Source organism: Biomphalaria glabrata, chromosome 2 (assembly GCF_947242115.1).
Source record: "Biomphalaria glabrata chromosome 2, xgBioGlab47.1, whole genome shotgun sequence".
Lineage (NCBI taxonomy): Eukaryota > Metazoa > Mollusca > Gastropoda > Planorbidae > Biomphalaria > Biomphalaria glabrata.
This window is the reverse complement of record NC_074712.1, coordinates 63,625,659-63,646,385: the sequence shown is the minus strand read 5'-3', so window position 1 is coordinate 63,646,385 and position 20,727 is coordinate 63,625,659. Positions and strand designations below refer to the sequence as shown.

General features: G+C 36.4%; 1 protein-coding gene across 2 annotated transcripts in view; it reads right to left on the bottom strand.

Moving 5' to 3' along the window:
• Nucleotides 1–42: 42 nt before the first annotated feature.
• Nucleotides 43–20,727, bottom strand: part of LOC106063820 (protein CLEC16A-like) — a 33,220-nt gene continuing 12,535 nt past the window's right edge. The window contains exons 6-24 of one of the 2 annotated variants that reach the window (XM_056021910.1): nt 19,733–19,747; nt 17,078–17,183; nt 16,851–16,974; nt 16,026–16,215; nt 15,352–15,402; nt 15,070–15,186; nt 14,736–14,922; nt 14,029–14,209; nt 12,980–13,080; nt 12,617–12,669; nt 12,447–12,516; nt 11,781–11,935; nt 9,403–9,453; nt 9,171–9,299; nt 8,344–8,464; nt 7,165–7,207; nt 6,872–6,983; nt 6,508–6,775; nt 43–5,369 (exon numbers count right to left, since the gene is read on the bottom strand). In XM_056021910.1, the coding sequence (XP_055877885.1) occupies nt 3,991–5,369; nt 6,508–6,775; nt 6,872–6,983; nt 7,165–7,207; nt 8,344–8,464; nt 9,171–9,299; nt 9,403–9,453; nt 11,781–11,935; nt 12,447–12,516; nt 12,617–12,669; nt 12,980–13,080; nt 14,029–14,209; nt 14,736–14,922; nt 15,070–15,186; nt 15,352–15,402; nt 16,026–16,215; nt 16,851–16,974; nt 17,078–17,183; nt 19,733–19,747 (3,453 nt within the window). In that variant the 3' untranslated portion in view covers nt 43–3,990. The remainder of the gene's footprint in view (nt 5,370–6,507; nt 6,776–6,871; nt 6,984–7,164; nt 7,208–8,343; nt 8,465–9,170; nt 9,300–9,402; nt 9,454–11,780; nt 11,936–12,446; nt 12,517–12,616; nt 12,670–12,979; nt 13,081–14,028; nt 14,210–14,735; nt 14,923–15,069; nt 15,187–15,351; nt 15,403–16,025; nt 16,216–16,850; nt 16,975–17,077; nt 17,184–19,732; nt 19,748–20,727) is intronic. The other variant, XM_056021911.1, reaches the window with a different exon arrangement.

Genomic DNA, 20,727 nt, shown 5'->3' with positions numbered 1-20,727 from the left:
TGATATTGCGATGACTATTAACAAATAACAAAAACTCAGAACTTTACTTCTACATACATTTTGTATTTATTTCAACAAAAACTGTCGACACCTTTGAACCCAAACCAAATCACCAAGTGACATAAATGAGGAATGTTTAAATTTGTACAAGTTCTGCCAGGCTGTAGGTCAAACCTGACCTTGTGCTTATTAGTGTGATATTGCTTTCACAATGACATGTCTCACTGAACTCTTATTGATGAAATAAAAAAAGAAAAGTTCACTATTACTAAGACAAAATATTCCATCGACATAAACACAAATGTTCAAACTACAAATGTAATGTACACAGATGAGTCAAGTACTTAGCATGGTAGTTGATTACCGTAACATACTACAAATGTAACTGGCATGCCAGGTCAAATAGGCCCATGTGTTTGGGAAATATTTGACTAGAAGACCAGAGAGAGAAAGGAAGCATGCAGTGGTGGAGAGAGATATACAGCAGAAAGAAACTATATTTTTACATGGAACTAGAGCAACTAGATGTCGATAGAAAACATTTACAGCTGCCCAATGTTGTACTAACTACTTGATCTTCATGCGTACTTCAGGGAGATAAAAGTTGTTGACTGGGAGACGCCATTCTTCTAATCTTAGGTCAACGCAATCTTTTCTTGACCTTTGTCTTGGATCTTGAGTATTCAGTCATTTATGAGGGTTGAATGATTGGCGTTGTAACAAGTTTACTTTGAGTTGAGTCACTACTTTGGTACGACACCTACTTTCCTTCTGATGTTCCTCGCTTGGATCTTGTCGACTGTTTCTTTTCTTCGACATCTCATTTCACAAGCGATTGTTTATTTCTACTGTGTAGCTGAGAACAGCAGGTTAGACACTGGGAAGAGTTGGACTTCTAATGGATAGTGGAATGTTGCATCAGTGTTTCTTAGACGACTCAAAATCTCTTATTAGCTTATACATGGTCTTGTATTTCAAACAAAAATAATAGAAATTGTAAATAAATTAATCCCCTCAAATTTTAAACTAACAAAGACAACCCAAAAAAAAGACTATCTAAATATCTAGATGTTGAAGGTTAATGAAAGTCTAAAGTTGTGTAACCTGCTACTTCCTGCCACTATTTGAAATGCTTGGTCAAGAGAAGAAAATAATTAAAATTTAATCTGAAAAGTGCTTCACATATTTTTTTAACTTCGACTACTCCTTTTTTACAAGTTAGAAAATAGTAACAATACATTGTAGTTCTTTGTTTACTGATTCAGGTTCAATGATGTGAAATAGGAAACAAGTTCTAAGATTTACTATTTAGGGGAGAGCCAAAGCTCTAAGAGTTGGGAAACAAAATATTACATGAATCAAAATTCAAAATTCTTTTTTTTTTTATCTAACACTTTAGGCAAGTGTCTAGCTGAGATGGTACCTAATGTATATAGCAAACAACTTCTACACAGACTTTTTGATTTTGAAAAAATATTAACTAAACTTTTCATGGGCCAGCAAAACATATCTCAGAGAGATACTGTCCTACAGGTCAACAGTTGTCATTGTGAAGAAAATTGTGTTTTTCTACATTAGAAGTGACACCCATTGGAGAATGTCAAGCTGCCCTTTAATCCTGTTCAAATCTATTTCAATGTACAAATGTTCTTTTGAAAAAATACTGCGTTTATACAGGACCAGAACTGAATATTTCTAACATACAATACTTCTTATCAGTCAGTGTAATGCAATTACTGATGCTGAACGCCACCAGTTTGAACACTACTCGCATTAATCACATTTATTTTTCCCATTGGGCATTAAGCTTTCCATGTCCAGAAATTTAGCATTGTAGAACGGGAAATAAATTGTCTATAACAGTTTAAAGTGTGTATACATTTTTTTGACGAACCCTATATATAACATATATATATATATGTATATATATTGATATATATACCTGTCTACAAAACTTTGTCAAGTAAGGTGTTACCATATTAAGATAAACAGTTCAGTCCCCTGAGAGCTTAGATACATTCCAACAAACTAGTGTTTCAATCATGTCAAATTATCTTTAGGGCAACATGTAGGACTACATCTAGGCCCTAGGTTTGAAAGTGTCAGTGTCTGACCAAATGCACACAAACTCAGCATCATGTTCAATATCTACAGAGAAAACAAAGAGACAGCAAAGTCTAGATCTACTGCAAGATTTCTGACTTCTAGAGTCAAACAAGTTTGCTGAAGTCATTGATGCAGTGAAAACCAAAATGAAAGCCCAGAAACAAAAATAAAATAAATACATTGAAAAGAACATTCATGTAACAAATTAGTCCAGCTGTTTGTTTTTACAGGAATCTAAAAGTTCTCTAGTTGGTGACATTTTCTCTAATCTATCAATTGTGTCTGTCTGGACTGCTACATTGTCTGTTTCTCTCTCATTTGTTGAGTCTATTCATAAATTTAATTTTTCAAAATTATTTTATATATATATTTATAGCTTTTATATAGCGCTACTTTCATGCTTATAGCATGCTCAAAGCACTTTTGGTCCAATGTCATTTGTGGACCAGTGGGGGGAGGGGGTATCTAAGAGTTGGTTTTCCGTGCTGCCTTTAGGCGCTCAGTAAACACAACTCTGCCCGAGTGGGGTGTCGAACCTAGAGCCCCCTTCTAGGTAGCCAAGCCAAGCCAAGTTCAAGCGCACTTAGCCTCTCGACCTCGCTTCCCACATTTTTAGTTTGTTTAGTCTACTAATAGGCTGTTTAGCCTACTGATAGATTGTTCAATCTACCAAAAGTTGTTCAATCTATGGATAGGTTGTTCAATCTACGGATAGGTTGTTCAATCTACGGATAGGTTGTGCAATCTACAAGATAAGTTTGTTTAGTCTACAGGTAGGTTATATAGCCTACAGATAGGTTTATTCAGCCTACTGATAGATTATTCCATCTACAGATAGGTTGTTTAATCTACAGGTAAGTTTGTTTAGTCTACTGATAAGTTTGTTTAATCTACTGGTTGGTTGTTTAGTCTCTCACCAGTTTGTCTAGTCTAGTGATAATCATATTCCAAACATCAAACAAAGAGTTTAACACTAGCAACAAAATGTACATTTAAAACAAGTGAACACAAAAACATATGTCCTTTGATTTAAGTCATGAAATACATGGGTGATCAAATATGAATCCAAATAAAATATTGCAAAGCCATAAAATCTTTAAAATATTCTTATTGTGACATTTCTGAAAAATTCAGTTTTAAAATGAAATATTTTCAATAAAATATGATGGCATCAAATAAAGGTAAAAGGCAAAATTAAAGTAAAATAAACATGAAATATCAAACAAAATTTTCATTGCATAAAAAAAAGTTATATTTCCGAAAATGATGACAATCCATAGACTCTGGCAGACTTCTGCTCTCTACTGGTTTTAATAATAAATAAATAAAAGCTAATTTACACCATTATTTTTGTAATATCACATTTTCATACAATTAAAACTGTGCAAGGTCAAACTATACACAAATAATGAGCAGAGAATAAAAACTTCGGGAGTTGACAGCAGGGGAAAACTTTCAGATGTTTGACAATATGAAGTGGTAGCCCTTTCAAGACCAATGTTTTGCTTTCTCCAGCATGTAGAGAATGTAGAGACAAAGTAGAGAATGTAGAAACGCATCCTCTCTAATCAATCCTCTGCACATCCCAAAACAATTCTCAACACTGGAATATATTACAAACTGCAGATTCAGTTGTAAAGGTTTCAAAATACTTTCTTCGGAAATGTTACAGCACGCAACCAATTCAAGTTAATAAGACGTCCTTAAAATTATAGAAAAACCACTCACAGTGCCGACTGAATTATGCAAAACTAATTGAGCTAGAAAGTGTTGAGCTCAAAGTACTAGAAAACTAAATAGATTGACAATGGTTTGGGTAGTAGTACGCCCTCGAAGACACAATCTCTAAAAATATGTAACTTGTGCAGCGGTAACCATCAATGTTTATCCTGTGTGCTGTTTGGGTTCGGAGCTTTTGTAAGGGTAGTGTTCCTGAACCATTTGCGCCAGTTGGGTCAGTTGTTGGGAAGCTGTGGCAGGCCGAGCTCCAGCGGCAGCAGTTGCCGAGGGTACAGCCATGCGGCCAGGCAAAGGTACGGCGCTGGTGTTGTTGTCCGAGTCTACATCCATGCTGCTCTCGCTGGCCAGACTGCTGACACTGATCATGCTGGTGTCACTGGACATGGCAGAGTCACTGGAAGGTGTCTCAGGGCTGGTGGCTGACAAGACTTTGTGGTCATCTCTGAGGTCAGCTAGTCTTCTCTCCTCAGCAGCCATCTGCAAGCCATGGAGGTTGAGCTTCTGAACCGTCAGGCCTTCGTTCTTGATGACCTCGGCTCTCATTTCTGCCTTGACTGCTGCAAACTGTTTAGGTCTAGCTCCTGAATTAACAGCATCAGCTGGAGGCAACAGCTTAGGTATTGGAATAAAGGAATTAGGATCTGTCGGATCTACCTGCTGTGAGACAAGAGACAACACTGGGGCATCAGCTACTCTTAGTGTAGCTGCAGGTGAAGGGCCAGACAAGCACCGGCGTCGTGCAGGTAGATTACTGGCCTGACCAATTTTTATTACCATCTGAGGGTCAACAGGACTGCTCTGACTATGAGGCCGTCCTCCCTGAGTCGTAATTTTTGTAATGATGGTTTTCTTGGTAGGGTCCAGCATCACTGGGACCGACAGCCTCCGCACTGCTTCGCCCTTGACCTCAGCCAAAGCCGGACTGCTGAGATCTTGTCTGCTGCTAACGCGACTTGGACTCAGGGACAAGCTGCGTTGAAATCTGAAAAGATCCCTGGCTGTCATTCCACCGGGCTTGACTCTCTCACTGGAGCTGTGCCTGATGCGGCCTTTCGACAAATCTTCCATCGGAATGTCAGTCATGCTAGAGTTGCCTGGCCAGTTTGATCGAAGCTGAAATCTAGACACAGCTGAAGAGTTGTAGTCTGCGCCAGAGCTTTGATTTAAAAACTGGAATGCCATGGCTGACGTAGCATCTTCCCCCATCTCAGCCAGACTGGCATCCATCGTCTCAACACCGATTTCTTCTCTGGCCAAACTTTCTCTCATCATCATGTTGGATTTCCCCACAGGAAACTGCAGCTGTTCCTGTCGACTCTTGATTCTTTGAGCAGCTTTAGCCTGCAGGAGGCGCCTCTGTTCTGGAGTGACTTTCCTGCCAAATTTGCTGTTCCCTGCGAGTGATGGAGAGGATGTTGTTGCTGCAGCTGGTAACGTCTGAGAACTAGTTGAAGAGGTTGGAGATAACAACCCGCTGCCACTTGTACTCTTTTTCACCTCAACTCTGACTGGATGGCATCGACCTAAACAATTAAAATATTTAAAAACCAAAATTTTTTTTTCTTCAACAAAACTAACTGTTGGGTTTTTTTTATTTGCTTATTTATGTATAAAAGCATGTAAACTTTATTAAAAGGATCTCTAATATTAGGCAAAGCCATTGCGGCAACAGAATACTAATCTGTACTATAAGATTAAGATGTTATGAGAATAGAATATGCAATGTCGGTAAGTAAATCATAAAAAGAAAAGAGATTTGAAAATTAAACTATTTTTAGGCAGTTCCCCTATCAGGAAATCCTAAGCCGAAATGGGAGTCAAAGACTTAGTGAGGTTGTGACAGAGCGTCACATGAGGTTTGCGGGACATGTTCTACGACAAAATGAACTACACATACCAAGAGTTGCGATGACATGGAGGCCAATACGAGGAAAGCGCAAACAGGGACGTACTCGTATGACTTGGTGCCACACTTTCATGAAGGACCTCAGAACAGTGGACACCAGGTGGGAGGAGGCTTCAGACATTGCCAGTGACAGATCTTAATGGAGACAGCTTGCCGCCCAATGCACCGAACGGCGCGGGAGCACCTAAGTCTAAGTAAGCAAGTCCCCTATCAGACCATGTGGTCTATAGGGCAGATGATGTAAATTCATCTGTTTCTGCAGCCCACGATTAAGGACGGTGTCATGTGGCCAGAACAACGACCAACCACCTTTACTTTTACCCAACCAATTAGAGCTGGCTGGACTCAGAGGCATCTAAAGATACCAAAATTAAAAACGACAGTCTTTACCAGGATTCAAACCTGGGTACGGAAGCCAAGCACTGTACCGCTCAGCCACAGGGCCTCCATTTTTAGGCATGATATTCTTAAATAATTATTTTCAAATAAAGCTTTCACTTTAAGACATTCCTATTTTCTTAAAGTATTTTTAGAATCAAATCAAAAGTCATTTTGTATATATAGTATTTCTTAAAGTAAATTAATGCTTCAAAGTGTAAAAAAAAATTTTTTTTTCAATAAACACTGATGAAAATAGAATTTTAAAAAAATGTCCCTTTGCTTTCCTGTCACGCAAATGCTATTTTGAATAATAGTGACTAACAGTTCAAAAATAACAAACTATATCTCCCAAACAAGTTGATAAAATTGTGTACCAGGTATTGGCCCAGAGCGTGTAAAATGTCCCCTCTCCTCTGTCTGAGAAATGTCGAGCATTCGTTCGATGGTACTCATCTTCTGCTGCCTGGCTCTCTGGCGGCCCTTGATGAGTCGCTGTTTGGCTGCCATGCACCGGATGTGGTCGTCGAAGACAAATTTAGCGGCTAGGATGGGAATGGGCTTGGCATGCACCGAGGACTGGGGCTTGTGTACAACAATGTGGAGCAGACGGCTGTCATCTTTATCCCCAGACACTTCCACATCCTGTCAGCAAATAAATGAATCAGCAACAAGAAAATACTAAACATGAAAGGCATATCGGTCAGAATAAAGCTTATAGTCAAACAGGTTCAAGTTTACCTGTAAATATCCTACAAACTTGACCACACCCCAACCCAGACGTTTGGTGTCAGGCTCAACCAGAATCAACTGGACCGGGTCAATGACTAGAAATCTGCGCTCCTGTCTTCGGCTGTAAGTGAAATATAATTTCAATAATAAAACTTTTGGATGACTAAATGATTTCGCTAAAACAACTTCAGAAAATACAAAATGTAATTTGTGGCATATAGCTATTGAATACCTGAATTAGTTTATTTATTTAAAGGACAGCTCAAATAGTACAGAAAATAAGACCAAACAGTGTGAGTTACCTTTCCCTGTTGACAACTGTACAACCAATCAGATCACTGTTATCTATGCAAAGAAGAATAAAACAAAAACAAAATGAAATCTTTCAGTTGAGGGACACAGTCAAACAAGAGATTTAGTGACATTGCAATAGACAATTTGTTACAACCAGTTTGTTCTTCTTTTACTTTCCCTATGTGACCATTAATGTCTAACCTATAACAATTGACCATTTCTGCTACCTTGGCTCCATCATCTCCAAATAATTAGCTACAGGATAAAGACATCAACAACAGGATTGCCAAGGCAATGGCCACCATATTACGGCTGCAGAAAAGAGTGTGGGACGAATCTTTGCTAGAAATACTTAAGCCCTCATCTACCTAACAATCAGCTAAATGGTAGGGAAACATGGTCCCCCTTAAGTTCCCCTTTCAGACCTCGCAATCTATAGGGCAGATGATGTTAAGGTCATCCGTTTCTTTAGACAACGGTTAACAAGGGTGTCATCTGGCAAGCACAACGACCAACCGCCTTTACTTTCCCAAACTAAAGCCAGGTACCAATTAAAGTTGGTTGGACTCAGGGGGTGCCCTAAATTTCCTGAAATTAAAAATCCCAATCTTCACTGAGATTCGAACCAGGGACCCCAGGTTTGGAAGCCAAGTGCTTAACCGCCACCTTATCTTGGCAGGAGCTAAAGCCCATTATCTTACACCTCCAATGCTTAAGGCAGAATCTCAAAATAAGGCAGCAAGAAAAAAAAAAGTTCTTCGATGAGCAGAATGAAAGGACATCTGCACTGTTATCAGCAGTAGATGCTTCGGCTGGCTTGGACATGTTCACAGAATGCCACAGGGTCGACATCCACAAGAAATATGGTAAGGCGATCTAAAAGAGGGCAGGAGAACTGCAAGTTGTCTACTTCTAAAATACACTGACCTATGCAAGCACAACATGAAGCTTGGGAGAAAGAAACACTGGATAGATTCACAAGGAGGGATCCTGGATCGCAGATAGTGAAATCAGGGCAGTGTATGATGATAACAATGCCTAACCTGTGACCTTGGATATGTATCGAGGACTGGCCTCTTTAGTCACGTGATAAGTTGCAAAGAGAAAAAGTTGTAACATTTAGCCGAACACGAAATGAAGGTCCCAACATTTCAAAATATTTCTGTCTATAGCAACAAGGAACTCACTCAAGTCTAAAACATCTTCAGTTCTGATACAGTTTTCCTCTTTGGTCAATGGTAGCTGCGTCTCTGCCTCATGCATCAGACACATTGACAAGTCTCTCACCATGAAAAAAACTCGAATAGCCTGCAAAGAAACATCATTGTTTAAAATTAGCTTGACTTTCTGGGTTAATTTGTTTGGTCATGTCTGGTTTACTTTTTCTGCTTCTAGCCCAAAGAATGATATATCAAACAGCAAAAATTTTGTATTTTTGACTGAAGATTTTGAAACAAATTTTTTCTGGCAAAAAAAAAAAAGCTGTAGACCAGCGGTTCTCAACCTTTTAAGCTCTGCGACCCTTTTTACAATCCCCACTCTGCGGCGACCCCATCCACACAGCAATTGAAGAATAGACAAAAACAATCCATATTTTTTATTGTCTTAGGCGACCCCTGGCAAATCGTCAATCGACCCCTAAGGGGGTCGCCACTCACAGGTTGAGAACCCCTGATGTAGACAAATACAAAAATTAATAGTGACTTATATAGCACTTCAGTTTATAACCACATAAAAAACAAATGTTCTACTGTACTTACTCTACAAATAATTGTACTAATGTACTTACTCTACAAATAATTGTACTAATGTACTTACTATACAAATAAATGTCTTAATGTACTTTCTCTACAAACAAATGTACTAATATACTTTCTCTACAAACAAATGTACTAATATACTTTCTCTACAAACAAATGTCCTTTTGTACTTACTCTACAGATAAATGTCCTAATGTTACTTACTCTAAAAATAAATGTATTTACTCTACAAACAAAAGTACTAATGTACTTACTCTACGAGCTCTCTCCACTTCTCCACATGGAAGCCTCTTGTTAAAATCTATGCCCGTGAGTGGGGTGCCAGTAGGTGGAAGAAGTATAGACGCGTCTTGCATCAAATATTCAACGTTTAGAGGGCGAGTCTGTGAAACGGAAAAAAAAAATCCATATATTGGAGCAAACTAAAACTGAGATAAACCAATGAATGTGAAGGCCGCCAGATCTATTTGAGTCTAAAAAACTTACCTTCATTTCTCTGTATTCATCTTCAAACATATCCAGAAATATTTCTTCACTCTGGAGATGAAAACAAGAATCAATCAACACTAGCTCTTACATAACAGTCAATCAATAGCTCTTACATAACAGTCAATCAATAGCTCTTACATAACAGTCAATCAATAGCTACAACAAATCATTTGCAATAGTTACAAGGCTTAATTTATGGCAGAAATAAACGTGTGCAATTATAAAATTTTCATGTTTATTTTTTCCTGAGGGAATTATAAATGAATAAATTAACTGATTTCCTAATTTGTTTTAAAAGATGAAACAATTCATCAATTCAATAGAACAGATTATTTGTAATTATTGGTTGTTTTTTTTCTTTAGACACATTCCAGGCAGTCACCAACAGATATCTAATATTATTATAAAATTATCATTCAACCACATGAAACAGTTATGAACTTGGAAGTCAAAATACAACAAAAATCAATGATAATAATTTAGCCCTTGAGAGAGAAGTATACATGCTGTACTTTACATACAAAAACTTTTATTTTTGGAATGATTGAAACCAAGCAGATTAACAACAAAATAAATTAGAGCTTTCTCACTTCTCTTGCATTTCATTCCTGATTAAATCATTGAAACACAGCAAATATTATAGAATCTTCAACAAAGTTCAATTTCGCAAGAGAGTAGTATGTCATGCCTATGAAATATTTCATGTAGACCTACAAGATATTTCATGTAGACCTACAAGATATTTCATGTAGACCTACAAGATATTTCATGTAGACCTACAAGATATTACATGTAGACTTACAAGATATTTCATGTAGACCTACAAGATATTACATGTAGACCTACAAGATATTACATGTAGACCTACAAGATATTACATGTAGACCTACAAGATATTACAAGTCGACCTACAAGATATTTCATGTAGACCTACAAGATATTACAAGTCGACCTACAAGATATTTCATGTAGACCTACAAGATATTTCATGTAGACCTACAAGATATTACAAGTCGACCTACAAGATATTACAAGTCAACCTACAAGATATTTCATGTAGACCTACAAGATATTTCATGTAGACCTACAATATATTACATGTAGACTTACAAGATATTTCATGTAGACCTATAAGATATTTCATGTAGACCTACAAGATATTACAAGTCGACCTACAAGATATTTCATGTAGACCTACAAGATATTACAAGTCGACCTACAAGATATTTCATGTAGACCTGCCAGATATTTCATGTAGACCTACAAGATATTACATGTAGACTTACAAGATATTTCATTAGACCTACAAGATATTACCTGTAGACCTACAAGATATTTCATTAGACCTACAAGATATTTCATGTAGACCTACAAGATATTCCATGTAGACATACAAGATATTTCATGTAGACCTACAAGATATTTCATGTAGACCTACAAGATATTTCATGTAGACATACAAGATATTACAAGTCGACCTACAAGATATTACATGTAGACCTACAAGATATTTCATGTAGACCTACAAGATATTACATGTAGACCTACAAGATATTTCATGTAGACCTACAAGATATTTCATGTAGACCTACAAGATATTTCATGTACACCTACAAGATATTTCATGTACACCTACAAGATATTTCATGTAGACCTACAAGATATTTCATGTAGACCTACAAGATATTTCATGTAGACCTACAAGATATTTCATGTACACCTACAAGATATTTCATGTAGACCTACAAGATATTTCATGCAGACCTTCAAGATATTTCATGCAGACCTACAAGATATTTCATGTAGACCTACAAGATATTTTATGTAGACCTACAAGATATTACATGTAGACCTACAAGATATTTCATGTACACCTACAAGATATTTTATGTAGACCTACAAGATATTACATTAGACCTTCAAGATATTTCATGCAGACCTACAAGATATTTCATGTAGACCTACAAGATATTTTATGTAGACCTACAAGATATTACATTAGACCTACAAGATATTTCATGTAGACCTACAAGATATTTTATGTAGACCTACAAGATATTACATGTAGACCTACAAGATATTTCATGTACACCTACAAGATATTTTATGTAGACCTACAAGATATTACATTAGACCTTCAAGATATTTCATGCAGACCTACAAGATATTTCATGTAGACCTACAAGATATTTTATGTAGACCTACAAGATATTACATTAGACCTACAAGATATTACATATAGACCTGAGCATTTCTCCTTCCAACACATCAGGAATGTGTCTGTCTCATCCCTTCTAGTTTGATTTGGAACTCATTCAAACAACAGATTTACTACACTGCTGTTCAACTACATGATCACTAGCCTATATATTTACCTTGTAGAAATTCCTCAACAACTGAGTGGAACATTCCCTGGCATTTTCTATACAAGCCAAATGTCTGTCCTGGAGGTAGGACCTGTCCTCACTGTTGACCAACTGTTTCAACAGCTTAATGCTTATCTCCAGTGTGGCCAGGCGAACTTTATTACCTGAGGACCAAAACGAAATCATTCTCTACATTGGGTTCAATACATAATGACAAAGAAGAATTAAGAATACTCAAGACACTCTAAGAACTCATTTAGAAATGAATGGAACTAAAAAAGTTGTAGTTTTGAAGGAGGCCAACAACAACACTCAAAATCTTGGTTTCATTACTACATAGTCAACTTCATATGATCAACACTGTAGTGTTGTTTTTTTTTTATTTATTCTTGCTAACAATTTTTATTACCAAATTTTTAAAAAATAAATATTTGTAATTTTTTTTTGGGGTATGTTACTGCATTGCTTTGCAAGATCACTCCTACATTTTTTAAATACTTCGATTTGTTTTTGAGGGCGGGAAATCAAATCAACTATAGGAAAGTTGCCCAAGCTTGCTGATCGCTAAATGAAAGATCTAGATCACATTCTATTCAAGATAACAAGCAGACCATTAGAGAGACAATGTCAAGAGAGCCTAGATTTCAAACATGGTCTAAGGTTCCATCAACTCACCCGTCTGACATGCCAGCTCTATGATCCGAATCAATCTCTCCACCAGAAATAAATTATAGTTTTTCTTGCACTGAAAACAAAAGCGTTGAGAAGTAATGGTTTGCAAAACCAACACAGTGATCAAACTATGTGATATCATCTTAACCAGACACAAAATCTAAGTGACTCACATCAGATCTTTCAGTTGGCATCAGAACACTGTCCAGTAAATTTTGAGATATACCTGACGACAAAAAAAAAAGATCAATTTTAACAAATATTCTTTCTGAAGCACTGTCTCGTACGTAACACTAGAGTTAGATGCCGAGTAGGTGTGGCATTGAACAATCAAACAAAAGTTTTTTTTTTAATACAATCAATTAACATCTAGGATTTAGCAAACTATCTAGCAATTGTGTTTTTACATCATTATAAATTAGCATCTAGAATTCATCAAACAATCTATCAATTGTGTTTTTACATCATTATGAAACTTCATGAGGTACTAGTTTTTATCTAACAATTATTTTTTTCCCTTTAAACCATGACAGTACCTTCACTTTTTCCCATGGCATACAAAAGACAAAGTGCAAAAAGTGCTGAGTAATCGTTTTCACTACATTCCAAAGCATTAAAAATAGATTCTAGATAAGGTCTGTGGAGAAATATTCGTTTATTGTACAGTTCAAATATTTCATACAAATTCTAGATAAGGTCTGTGGAGAAATATTAGTTTATTGTACACGTCGTATATGTAATAAAAATTCTAGATATGGTCAGTGGAGAAACATTAACATTGATATTCCATTTAAATATTGATATAATTTCAATCCTAAGAAAAAATCTTCTTCGAAATAATGAATGACTTTGGCCTATCTCTACAGTGAAACTTCCATTTCCAGAAACTTCAAGGTGGAAGACTTTAAGTTCTACTTCAAGTCAACTTTTATCAAAATATATTCAGCTATTTTGAAAGATGTGCTCTATTAAGTCCTATCATATAGGAACAAAGTATTGAGTATATTTTGTGTGCTTTTTATTTTCAAGATATTATTTTGTTTAATTTATAAATTGCTTGATTCTCATTCTTATAGTATATTAATATTAGAAAAATCATTTGGTAATATAATGGTAAACACTGCTTTACATTTTTTTAATATGTTTCACTCAAAAAGCACTGGCACATCTTTCAAGAAAAGGTTTCACTCAACAACCACTACCACTGACCTGTCATCTGCACATCTTTCAAGAAAAGGTTTCACTCAACAACCACTACCACTGACCTGTCATCTGCACAATTTCAAGACAAGGTTTCACTCAACAACCACTACCACTGACCTGTCATCTGCACAATTTCAAGACAAGGTTTCACTCAACAACCACTACCACTGACCTGTCATCTGCACATCTTTCAAGAAAAGGTTTCACTCAAACACTACCACTGACCTGTCATCTGTACATCTTTCAAGACAAGGTTTCACTCAACAACCACTACAATGACTTACTATCTGCACATCTTTTAAGAAGATGTTTCACCCAGCAAACACTAGCTATGATTTCCCAATCTTTCAAGATGTTTCACTCAATAATCCCTGACACTCACCTATTATCTAAAGAGAATGCAGTTTGTATATTTTCTGATGTTAGAGGTCTGGATGCTGTGGCTGCTGACAGTCTGTGCTGACCTCTCCCCATTAACTTTTCTTCATCTGTGGAGTTTTGTGTAGGACTGGACAGTTCTGTATCACCAGAACAAACCTCACTGCATGGACTTCGGGCCCCTTCTGGTTATTCAAACAAAAGGCTAATTAGTTGACAACATAAGATTGATTAGTTGACAACAACATAAGATTGATTAGTTGACAACATAAGGTTAATAAGTTGACAGCATAAAGTTAATTACTTGACAACAAAAGACTAATTAGTTATCAAGATAAGACTATTAAGTTTTAGAACTAGAAACAAATTACAGTGATGTATTAAGGCTTGCTATTAAGCCAAACAGTGTATTCAAAACTGTAGCTTAAAAAGAATTAATTTTTTAATTGCATTAAATATTGTCAAATTTGAGATTTTAGTTTTCCAGAAGTTGAACAGTAAATTTAACTTTCACAATAAGTTTTTACTATATACAGCTCATAAAAAAAATTATCAAATGTTTCTAATGCCTAGTCGGCTTTTAAATAAATTAACATATAAAATGGTATCTTATTATTGTGTAAGCTATTTTGTCCAACTTTATCTGTGAATAAAGCTGAACTATAATTCTACATACATGTAAATAAGCTAAACCAATTCAATCATACATACCGGTGGATGGTGAACTTAAAACTTCCACAGTTGTTGCCATTGGTTCTTCCGTTTTTGAGACACTTGACACACTTGGTACAGGTTTGCCTTGTTTGGAAGTCTCTTGTTGGTCATAGTTACGCCTGGGTCGAGTGTTTTCTAAGGTTTTTTCAAGAGATTCTCTGGGTGGTCGAAACTCTCTAATACTCTAAATAAATTTTTTATAAAGGTAAATTTTGCATTTTAATAGTTACCTTAGACAAGTAAATAAAGGAAGAGGAAAGAAATTACAATTAGAATCAAAAGAATATTCATATTTCCAATACCAATACAGATTTCACAAAAACATGCCTACCATCTTAGGAGAGTCCCTGTGCCCTGGGCCTGAATGCCGAGCTAAAGCAACATCCCCTTGGAAGATGACTTCAGCCAACTGTTGCATTAGTGGACCATAGTGGATGATCAGAAACACCTGAAACAAGAGTGAAACAAGAATAGTGTTAACATCCTTCTCTACCGTGGACAGAACGTTTAAAAGAGTCTTCAACTAAAGAACCTGCAAGCTTATAAACAATGAAATAATAATAGAGGAAAACTAAATCACTTCAATACCAATGGCTTGTAATCAACTACACACCTGAGACAACAGAAATAAGGAGACAACGCAACTAACATGTTTTCTATCATCCTGAGGAAAAAAGAAAAAGAACATGACAAATCTGAAACAAAAGATTTATGTCATGTTGTCAACTTATAACTATTACATCGTCAACTAATTAGCCTTATGTTTCAACTAATTAATCTTATGTTGTTAACTAATTAATGTCTTGTTGTCAACTAATTAACCTTATGTTGCCAAGTAATCAATCTTATGCTGTTGTCAACTAATTAGGCATATGTTGTAAACTAATTATTTTTATGTTAACTAATTAGTCTTTTCTTGCATAGTATTTAACATTATGCTGTCAACTAATTAGTCTTATGTTGTCAATTAATTAGTATTATGTTGTCAATTCCTTAGCCTTATGTTGTCAACTAATGAATCTTATGTTGTTGTCAAATAATTAGGGTTCTGTTGTCAACATATTAGTCTTATGTTGTCAATTAATGAATCTGATATTGTTGTCAACTAATTAGTTTCATGTTGTCGACTAATTAGTCTAATGATGTTATTTAATGAGTCTTGTATTGTCAACCAGTGAGTCTTAGTTGTCAATAATCAGTTTTATGTCGTCAATTAAATCATTTACTTGCGTTCAAGCTTCTGTCAAGGCCTTGAACTAAACTCCCTAAAGAGCTTACTGCACCTACCACTTCCTCTGAGAATTTCTTTCTCTTGGTCAGTGAGTAAACATACAGAGGAACTAGCAGACGGTTGATCAATTTATCCGTTAAGACTTCATTCAGAGTGTGAATGTCAATCAGGAAAATATCGTTGAGATAATGCAGATGGTCCAAGTGCTCAGCAACTAGGTCAGCCAACCGATCACGACTTCTATGACTGAAATACAAATAAAGTAACAGTAAAGTATTCATTTGGGGGTGCAGTAGATAAGGGGGTTAAGCTCTTGGCTTCCGAACCTGGGGTCTGGGTTCGAATCTCTGTGAAGACTGAGATTTTGAATTTTGGGATTTTCAGGACAAACCCGAGTCCACCCAACTTTAATGGATTTAACTGTTGGCCAAAGAAACAGATGACCTTAACATCATCTTCTCTATAGATTGCAAGGCCTGAAAGGGAAAAAAAAACCTACCCCTTTAAGACTTTTTGATGTATGGAGCAGATGATGTAAAAGTCATCAAAAACCAACACCTTTACTCTTCACAACTAATTTCAGGTATCCATTAGAAGTTGGGTGGACTCTTGAATGTCCTAAATTACTGAAATTCAAAATCCCAGTTTGAACAGGTTTCAAACCAAAGACCCCCCTTAATTTGGAAACCAAGTGCTTTACCACTCAACTCCCATGTTTCATTAAAATACTATTTTGAAAAGAAAATGAGCCTTCCAGAATTTTAAAAGAATAAAAAAAATGAGAAGATTGTTTACTATACTCAATCAGAGTTAGGCAATATCACTGCAGATGTTTCTTTCCCACCCACTCAAACAAAGACACCAAAAGTTTGTCAACGTACTCAAGGTCATGGCGAACACAAGTGTCCAGATCCAAAATATGGTTGCCAATGAACCAAACTAGATTAGAAAAGTAGGGAGCAGCAGTCCTGTCTCTGATGTAACTCAACATGGCCTTGTCATCAACTGAAAGAAATCAAAGAAACAGATCTGCCTAAACGTTATCACTGTTAATACATCTAATATTTATTTCTCTTAAAATTCTATCAGAATATATAGGTCAGTTCACCTTTAAATACATTGAGGGTTATTGTTCTGACAGCAATCCTGACCATAGATTCCGAGTGATTAAAAAACTTGATTGCTTCTGTGTACAGGGCAAAATCATTGGTATGCTGAAAGAGAAACAGTGAAAAATTACTGTCAACAGTAGGATCTAATTTCACAATAAATGCATGACCTATATTTTCAAGAAATGTATGACCTATAAATATTAATTTAGTAATAGTTAAAATGGTTGTCTTACAAAGGATGCATGCAAAAATAAATTTTGTTCCTCTTTTTGGTATAGGTTAATGTTTTTAGAGTTTTTTCTATGCTCTTTGTTAATGTTTATAATGGGACCAAGTCATGTAAGTGGCATATATAGCTAGGCGACAAAAACCGCTCGGCTGCCCATCAAGGGAGATTGAGTTAAAATCTTGACTTGAGCTGAAGCAGCATGGAAACGTCCCAGATACCCCCTCCCCCCAATAGTCCACAAAAGAGATTGGACCATAGCAGCCTGAACATCCTATAAGCCTGAAAGTTGTGCTATATATGTCATTTTAAAGTTATCATTGTGCCATAACCGCAATAAATGCAGAGGCATGACAAGAGACTTAGAATATATAGTTGACGGAGTTATTGCATTTAGAATTGAACATGAAAGCTAAAAAGCTTAAGTATCAGCTTATAAACCAAAATAAAATATTGAGTCAATTTATAGGAAAAATAACAGGAGTAAAATTAATTTACTATTACTGGGGTCAATACTAGTAGTTAGTCCAACCTGGGTCACCTAATCCATGATTATAAACAGGCAGTCTCGCCTTTTTTTTAATACTGATAAATACCAAGGAGGCGCGGTGGGTGAGCGGTAACGCGCTTGGCTTCTAAACCGGGGGTCCCGGGTTCAAATCCTGGTGAAGACTGGGATGAGTCCACCCAACTCTAATTGTACCTGACATTAGTTGGGGAAAAGTAAAGGCAGTTGGTCGTTGTGCTGGCCACATGACACCCTCGTTAACCGTAGGCCACAGAAACAGATGACCTTTACATCATCTGCCCCATAGACCACAAGGTCTGAAAGGGGAACTTTACTTTTTTAAAAATGTTATAAGCTTAACATTTATTGGAAAGATAGCTTCAGTGGTGTCAGGGGTTCTATGATTCTTAAATGGTTATTCTTGGTGTTAACACCCAACTTAATTGATCAGCTCATTAAATCAGAAAACAATTTGATGCAGAAAGGAAACAAAGAGTAATACATTTTGGTGTCAAGGGTTGAGAATCTAGTTGCATCAATAATTAATTCCAATGGACTATTGACAAAATAAACAATTACAAGCATGTGTTTGATCTATTTACCACAAAAAAATAATATATATTTTGTTAACTGTTTTTTTTTAATTTAATGAAGACAAAATTTCAATGAATTATTTGATGCTAGTTTATTAGATACAGCCCACAACCTTAAGCAATGGTCATACAATGCAAGCAAATGTTAAAAAAGAGCTCTATGGACTACGCATGTTGTTGAAACTACACAAGAATTTAGTCTGCACTAGAAATCAAGTTTTTTAATTACCATTGTCAATAAAAAAACACTTCTATAGATGGGCCAGAGTATTAAGTGTATTCCAGACAATGAGGTGGATGGTGGGATTAAATGTTGTTAAGAGGTCTAATATGCTTGGATGCTAAACTGGAAGGGGTCTCAGTTTAAATCACGATGCAGGTATGGGACATTTCAATCAGGATTGAACTGGAGCTGAGACGTGTTTGTCAAGCATCTGAAGGCGGCACATAAACATAGAGATATCCCCCCTCCCCCCAAAAAAATGTTAAGTAGCGGTCCTGAACCAGACTGCATTGAACATTCAACAGGGACATGCTATACAAGAATCAAATCATAAACAAATGGTAAACATCTTTTACTTATTAAATGTTTGAAATTAACAATTTCTTTGTGACAGCAAATATTGTCTTGACATTACTTTAACTCTCCTACATATCATATATCCAAGAGATGCAGTAGGAAGAGTATGTGGGTACACCACGTTTACTAAGAAAAAAATTTAGTACAGACTTGTGAATGAAGGAGTTTCAATGTCGTGTGTTGGTAAGGTTTACTAGCAAGCCAGGTTGCATTGTAAGTAGTGCTAGTACAATTAAGATAAGAGACTCATGTCTATGTTAGAATAATATAACTGAGATGAGTGACTCCTGTCTATGTTAGAAAAATACAACTAAGATAAGAGACTCATGTCTACATTAAAATATAGTATAGTATGTGGTAGGGTTTACTAGCAAGCCTGGTTGCATTGTAAGTAGTGCTAGTACAATTAAGATAAGAGACTCATGTCTATGTTAGAATAATATAACTGAGATGAGTGACTCCTGTCTATGTTAGAAAAATACAACTAAGATAAGAGACTCATGTCTACGTTAAAATATGTTATAACGAGTTAGATTTTTATGTAAAATAAAAACAAGTTTAGAAATTAAAAATTGTTATGATAGCATTAAAAAGATCAAAGTAATTGATAAATATTGCCCATGCTGCCCAAGCTAGATAGCTCAAACACACACACACACATATGGCTTTTGTCAAGAAACGCTACAAGACAAGCCAAAGTTCACATCTATTTAAACATGACTCAATTTGGCTCCCAAAACTTACTGGCGTGGAAGGACTCTGTGAAATATAGACATAGTCGTGTCAAAGCACAGCAGAAATGGGTTCTATTTATAATATTTATTAAAACAGTATGTTCTTGTTATTACATTATATAATGTAAGAGAAGTATACAACAGATTCTTTTTTAGGATGTCCTGACTGTAGGTAGGTGGGACTATGATGTCCATGGTCTGTAGTATGTGGGCAGGTGGGACTATGATGTCTGTTATGAACATAAAGATAAGAGAGCCGAGAACCATATCTGTATAGTATGGCTTTAATACACTGAATGACTACACAACACACATTTCGTGAACACATTCTCACGGACGAGTTACAAGCACATGTAAACATAAGAACGACAACCGATACAGCATATAATTTCCATAACAATGTCATGGTTTATAGTATGTGGGCAGGTGGGACTATGATGTCATGGTCTGTAGTATGTGGGCAGGTGGGACTATGATGTTATGGTCTATAGTATGTGGGCAGGTGGGACTTTGATGTCATGGTCTATAGTATGTGGGCAGGTGGGACTATGATGTCATGGTTTTTATAGTATGTGGGCAGGTGGGACTATGATGTCATGGTCTATAGTATGTGGGCAGGTGGGACTAGGATGTCATGGTCTGTAGTATGTGAGCAGGTGGGACTAGGATGTCATGATCTATAGTATGTGAGCAGGTGGGACTAGGATGTCATGGTCTGTAGTATGTGGGCAGGTGGAACTATGATGTCATGGTCTGTAGTATGTGGGCAGGTGGAACTATGATGTCATGGTCTGTAGTATGTGGGCAGGTGGGACTATGATGTCATGGTCTGTAGTATGTGGGCAGGTGGGACTATGATGTCATGGTCTGTAGTATGTAGGCAGGTGGGACTATGATGTCATGGTCTGTAGTATGTGCATGGATGCAAGCAACAGAACCCCGTTTTGCCTGCAAGGGGGGGTCGGCAATCCCAAAAAACCTGCAAGCATGATGCCTCTTATACTT